This window comes from Frankliniella occidentalis, unplaced genomic scaffold (assembly GCF_000697945.3).
Source record: "Frankliniella occidentalis isolate FOCC.00 unplaced genomic scaffold, Focc_3.1 Scaffold7, whole genome shotgun sequence".
NCBI lineage: Eukaryota > Metazoa > Arthropoda > Insecta > Thysanoptera > Thripidae > Frankliniella > Frankliniella occidentalis.
Genome location: NW_026267137.1, coordinates 2,390,806 through 2,397,692, shown reverse-complemented (window position 1 = coordinate 2,397,692; position 6,887 = coordinate 2,390,806). Strand labels below are relative to the sequence as shown.

Here is a 6,887-nt window from a genome sequence, read left to right as displayed (position 1 = left end):
AATAAATAAAATAATCGTCACATTTTTGATTTAAAGGAAATTTTGTTTCCAGAAGAAAATATCAAATTTTGACTTTGAATGAATAAAAATTTGCACCCGATTAAGATGTGCTCGGCTGGACACACAACTGTTAATTGTCCTTACTTCCTATTTAGTGTGTATTGTAGTAGATTTAATGTGCACTGTAGTAGATGACCCTACTTCCTACACCCCTTTTCCACTTTAACAAGAATTACTCAAGTGGAAATCAAATTATCAATGTCCCACCGCCGCCTGCCAATGGTAAATATTAGTGCACGCGGAATGGAGTGACGTCTATCACAAGTTTCTACGAATAAATTGTGGTTATTTCTGCAGTTGTGTGAATCGTGTATGTAAACAACCGTCACAAGGCTCAGCACAGCACATGTCGACAATTAGCGTGAGTCGCAGCTCTCAAACCTAAATCCCCTGCGTTTATTTAAAAAAACAAGCAACTGGCCTAAGTTTTCACTTTAAGAAATAATTTTTGGCGCAAAGTACATTACCCAGGTAGCAGAGCTGCATAAAATGTGCATTTTTTGGCATTTTGTGCCTAATCTAAAAAGCGCCTAAAAGATGTGTAGGCGCCTAATATGTGTTTACATCCGCCTAAAATGAGCTTTTCAGATGGGACATATAAAAGCGGTTTGAATGCAGTTGCTCCATTTTGCTGCCTGGGAAGATAGAGACCTGTTGTTGCTTTTCTCGCTACATCTCGAGTGCGTGCTGGTGGCGTGATGCGGCTGCGTGTGCTGTGAAGTGGCGGAGGCAGCTCAGCCAAGGCTTTGTTATACACCTCGTCGGTTTTAGCCGGCCGAGGTCCTTATCAGACCTCAAAAGGACCTCTCGACCGGACCGGGTGATCGATAAGAGCACTCGATACATTTGCTGCCGCGTGAGAGCTTGGTACTCACGTCGCGAAACAAAACGACGGAAGCCTTGCTTGCTCATGCTCATTTGCTAGACGTTTTCCTAGTATTATGATTGCGGTAATCATCGCTACTAAACAGCACATCTAGATCAGATACAAATTTGTATCGATGTCACAGACCCTCCCCATTTTGTGGTGTTTTTTTGTGATTTTTGTTTATAAAATCCCAATATTAGCGTACTTGTGGTTAGGCACCTAAGATTGTTCTGCAATAAGCGTCGTCTTTTACGATTGGTCTCTCCCTGGCCTTCGAGACCTGATGGAACAAACCCGGTAGCCATGAGCCGTACAATCCTTTTTTTTTCTTTCAAGTCAAGGATGCGGGACGGTTAAGAACGTCGCTTTGGTGTGATCCGATGGGTAATGACGTTTGACTGGCAGTCTTCTCAGTTAGCTGACACCAGCAGATGAGAAAGTGACAAACGGGCGTCGCTTGTCTTCTGGCTGACTCAATCATGGTGCAGATTGGGCTATCGAGCGGCCGGACGCGACGCACTCGGTCTATTTTAATCGCACCTCGTGGTCACCTGAACTTTAATCATGGAGGACAGAGTCCTCCGAAGTCCGCATCATATGATCCTTGAGGCAAATATATCGGAGCATCCTTACGTCGTCGTCCGCGATTGTCGACTTTGACTTTAACCCTCGAAAACTCTCTGTTTCGCGAGAGCGGAAATGTACTGCCTGGTGCAATAAGACGCGGGCAGTTGGGCGTGGGTGTCAGAGCGCCCCCCTTAAAAGCTAGGCTGCCCTAAGACGTCAAGTGTTTTGTTTTCTGTCCCGCCTCTTCCCGTTCATCACAAAGCGGGTTGGACTTTGCACCGGACGATGCGCGGATGTGGAGCGACCACATAACGGTGGGGGGGGGGGGGATTCAAACGGCCAGAAGTGCGACTATCCTCGGACCGCCTCGTTTCGGAAAGGTCTGTTCATTCTGGAGCAGCACAGGGTGGGACAGTCGTCTTCCAGGTACAGGCGGACCAACAGGATGATGCACGGGATTAGTTAGAGACGTGTGCCATGAATCTGCCCACTTTTGCCGAGTCACCATGGTGCGGTTTGCGGACAGGTCTTTCTAATTGCTCCTTTGTCGCGTCCGCGGGATAACCCCGCGAGTGCCTCCTCCTCCTCCCGTGTTTGGTGCCATAACCGAGACAACATGACGCACGGCGACGCCAATAAGCGCCAACCCGTCCGCCGTATATATAATTCGCCACTGGAGGCGCTCTGCGGGGAGGCGCGGGTGCGGGGCGCACTGTGTGTGTGAGCGCGTCTGGTTTGGACTTTGGCGCCTTTCTCCGGCCGGCTCGGCCCGGCCTGGCCTGCATTTCCGTCCCGTGGGCCCGCCGCTGCGTGCCACACTTGCATTCTGAGCAGCAGCAGCAGTAGCGGCGGCGTTACATGGCGTCGAATCAACGCGCAGTGTTTCGTCGGATCGAAATCGTTATTGCGCCACTTGTGCAGTTTGTGATATCAGGGATGCTACATCACCTTGTGTGACGATTGTCTATGCTTGGCAGTGACGCCGTGGTCCCCGACTCCTGGCTGCTCGCCGTACCACGGCCCGTTCGAGGACCCCGCGGGGCCCATGGCCCAGCACAAGGCCCTGGGGCCCTCGCCCTACGTGTCCATGGTACTACCCTTGGGATGCCCGGGCAGCCCAGATGCAGGTACCCGCACTTGAAAAAAAAAAAAACGCACAAAAAAATACATTGTGTTTTACAGTGCTTTGTAATCAATTTTGTAGTTCAGTAGTAGTAGGCTATGTGTTGCGCTTTATTGGGTGGTAGCGGAGACCTTTGGTTTGGTGCGCGGAGTGTGGAGCCTGTTTGACGAATTTACGACAAAACCTTTCACTCTCATTTCTATGATGCACATTTCACACATTTCATCCATCGCTCCTGTTTTAGATGAATAAAATGAAGACCTATTTACCGTACCGGATTTAAACTGCCATATGACTCAGCTCGAGAAATTGAAATTGTGGTCTGGTTTGCCACGACATGATGTCGTACTCTCTGGCGGTAATTTCCCTTCCTTTGATTTCATTCATGACTGTACTGGACGCGCCGACTGCCCACTGCTGCGCTTTTTAGGGGGTTTGACTCGCATCGTGTGTCCTCCGCTTCGACCCGACGCTGCTGCTGCTGCAGCCGCCGCCAGTCGCTTCTTTTGCACGCGCTCGCTCAATCAGGACGCACGCAAAAATAGTAATCCGCGGACAAATTGCTGGGAATTATACCTCCCCGGTCCGCGCGTGGTGTCCTCGGACGGCCCACGAGAGGCCCCGAGCGGGGCGGCGGCGGCGGCGGCTTGAGGCCGAACCTAGCCCAACTCGTATGGCGGCGGCGGGGCGGCTCTGGCGCCGGCCCGGCACCCGGGTACCGCGAGGAATGCCGTGTTTATTACCTTTTATTTTGGTGCGTGGATTCGATTTGGGCTGCATCGGCCGGGGCGGGCCGCCTTGCGCCTGACGTCACTTAAAGCCCGTCTCTCCGCCGTCTGGCGAGTTGGACTTTGGAACCTGCCGGCCGTCGCTTCTCTCTCTGTCTTTCTCTCGTTCTCTCTCCCTCTCTCTCTGTCTCTCCCCTGGTTCCGGCGCCCGGCTCGCTCTCGGCTGCTGGTGAAAGCTAAACACACCTGAGGGACTGCCTGGTCCAGCAGTGGGGATACCTGGGGGACATGACATCCTGCTGGAGAAGGTCCTGGACTGGACAGGAGACACCACCGGGTCAAACCCCTCGTCCTTGTCGCACTCATGCCCGGCACCATTCGCTCGGGCATGCTCTCTGCCACTGTCCACCTTTCATGAAGGCCAAACTAGAATAATCCTGCCTTCTAGTTGAAAGCCACCGAAAGATGAATCTCCTCCGCTTGTGAGGCAATCATCACTCCCACTCGGTTACATGGCGGATCGTTTTGGAGGGAGGGGAGGCGGCAGCGGGGTAGGGGGGACGAGGGGGAGGAGTTTGGGGACCAGATTAGCCTGGTTATCTATCTCCATGGCGCTACGCGCAGAGCAGCAGTGGAACCAACGGGTGCTCTATCTTAATACAGGGCTTAACTCCACCAAAACGACCCGCTTTATTTAAAAGTTTCAGCTCCGTGTTTTATATACGGTGTGCCGAAAGTGGGAGAAACGCCACCCCTCTTCGGACTGTTAGAATGCTCATTGCATTATGTGGCCGTGCAACACAGACGTGCTAACAGTGAGTGCGTCATGTGAGTGTGAGCCAGCTGCCGTCGATTCCGACCAAGCTCGGAGTGAATCCCGACGAGATACATTCAGTCATATTTCTGTCCCTGTTCCATGGAAAACATCAAGAAGCACCCCATCTAGAACTGAAAAGGCTGTATTAAATAGTTAATAGGGTGGCCCATATCGGCGCCGTTCTCTGTTCTGGTCATACTGTGCAGGATGCAGGTGTGGGTGGGTTGCATACTCGCGCGGGGTGGAAATGCACCATGCACCTCAGTGAGCGACGATAGGCAAGCACGCCCGCAGCCCGCACGCCAGCATTCGGTTCAATATCACCAGAAGACGGAACCGGCGCCGATGGGCCAAGTATAGAAACCTCGGCCCATACTTTTGGATTAGCTCCTGCCGGTATGGATGCAGATGCGCCATGGTTCGTGGAAGTCTATTTTGCAATTATTTGGACCCTTTCGCCGGTACTGTAAGTGTAGTTTCCTTTCGGGTTCTGGGCTGGGAGTCCGCCTGGCGACCTGTCATGTTCGCGGAACAGGCACAGCATCTCCTCTCCCGCGCGTGGCACAATCTCGGTAGGCTATTCGCGCGCAAATTAAGTCCGACCTTGTAGCGTTTGCAAAGTGGGGAAAAAAATCCGTCGGTATTCATCGTGCCTATGGCGTAAACGCTTTGTCGATGAGACGCTTCCCCTTTAGTGTCACCCACGCTGTCATATCTTCCTCCGCCGCATCTCTCTGATTAACCCCCCGCTTCTCCCGGTTTTGTTGGTGAAATGCTGCTGCTTTCCTTCCCTTTGCAAATATCGCCTCGGTCTCCATACATCTCGAGAGTAACGTCAACCTCTTTCTCTCTTGTTTCCAGACGGCGACATCACCATGGGCCCGGGCCCGACCGGGGGCGGCCCCGCCAGCAGCGTCCAGGCCACGCTCCAGGCGTCGCTGGGGGCGGCGGGGGCGGGCGGCGCTGGCGCCGTGCTGAACCAGCACTGCTCCATCTGCGGGGACCGGGCCACGGGCAAGCACTATGGCGCCGCCTCCTGCGACGGCTGCAAGGGCTTCTTCCGGCGCTCTGTGCGCAAGAACCACGTGTACACGTGCAGGTGAGGCCGTCTAATAGATATTTAAATTACCGGAAAAGTTCAAGTTTCTTCAAAAAAACAAAACACAAAAAAACTCGTTTTTCGGATTTTTTGAGAAAATTTGAAAAAAGGGACGGATAAGTTGTTTATTTTTTGTTCAAAAAATTCATCTTTTCCAATTTATTTCCGCGACTTTTCTGTCCTTTAAATCCTTACCGCCGAAAAGGTATCGTCCAGAAAGTACGTCCGCGCTTTTCTCAGGTTCTTTTGGAAGCTCGGCGCCTGCGAGACTCGGGGTAGGCCACCCCGCCGTACACGCATGCGCTGCACGCAAAGATTTTGCCTGCCTACCAGGCGTTTTGTGAGCATGCACAGGCTGAACTTGGCAGTTTCGCCACGAACGTATAGCGAACCTAGTTTTTGGATAATCCCCAAGGGAAGCGGGAAGTGGGGGGGGGGGGCATCCCATTGATGATCATCACTTTTCCTCAAAATGGAGGTGGGGAGGGGAGAGTATTTGTCACCACCGCGACCATGTCCGTGCTCACCCGTGGAACCGCCGCCGCCAACGCCACACGGCTCATCCGGACGTCATCCGCGCCCGTGCCCTCCATACTCGTCGGATCCTGTTCCATACGACGGACTTACTCGCTTTGCCTTCGTGACGTCAGGACGCTGCTGGCGGCGGCATGTCGCGGCGCGCGGAGCAAATACAAAAGAAAAAAAATAAAAAAGTGGAAATGTCCATTAGCACGGCGGTCGCGCGCGGCACTTTTGCTTACGTTGCTAGGTGCTTGTCGGCGGCGGCGGCGGCGGCGGCCGGGCCGTCCGTCTGAGCTCATGCTGAGCTTCTGCTGATCGGGCTGTATATGTCGGGGCGGGCCGCGTGCGCTCAGCTCGGCGTGCGCTCGCCATGCAAACAGTCCCTTTTATCTAGCATGGCCCCGCCTCCGAGCCGCGCACCACTCGCCTCGCCGCGTCGTCGTCGTCTCTGTGCGGCACTTTCCGCCGTCCGGTCCGGCATGTGCTCCGCTGGGACCACAGCAGCAGCAGCAGCCCTTCAGGAACCGGAAGATGACCGCTATGACAGCGGCAGCGGAAGCACCGCTGGGCGCCGCGAGCATCGCCGTGTCTCTTTGCGAGCAGGCGGCTATATGTGGCGGTGGCGGCGGGGTCCTAGCAGCCCGCGGTGATTTAGCATCCGACCAAACACGGACGGTCGGAGCCGCGACCGCGACCTAGCCCCAAGGACACACGAGCTAGCGCAAAACCTCTTCTGCCTCTCTCTCGCTCGCTCGCTCCCCCTCCCCCCTCCCCCCTTCCGTCTTCTCTCTCCCTTCCCCCTCGGTCTCCATGTGAACCTCTTTTGCTGCATGTGACCTGTACGTCGCGTCGTCATCGTCTTGTCGGCGTTGGCCGCGTTACCGCCGAACGTTACGTAAAAGCCTGGGCCCGGCACGCGTCACCGCGAGAAGGGCGTCGTCGCCTCAGCGGGAGAGGACTATTACACATGAAGGGCCGGGATGGGGAGCTGAGCCGCGGGTACTTTTCCTCGAAACTTGAAAATGGTCTGCTTGCGCTAGGTCATCTGGCCGAAAACACGGTGAGAGTCACGTCGGACACTCCTTGTCGGGTCGCCGACGACG

At 54.4% G+C, this 6,887-nt stretch overlaps 1 protein-coding gene across 1 annotated transcript in view; it reads left to right on the top strand.

The window, feature by feature from the left end:
• Positions 1-6,887, top strand: part of LOC113206647 (hepatocyte nuclear factor 4-gamma) — a gene marked incomplete in the record, with an annotated part of 23,273 nt that overhangs the window by 12,432 nt on the left and 3,954 nt on the right. Inside the window, 2 exon segments of the mRNA XM_052272812.1 lie at positions 2,473-2,622; positions 5,025-5,262. Of these exon segments, the coding sequence (XP_052128772.1) occupies positions 2,473-2,622; positions 5,025-5,262 (388 nt within the window).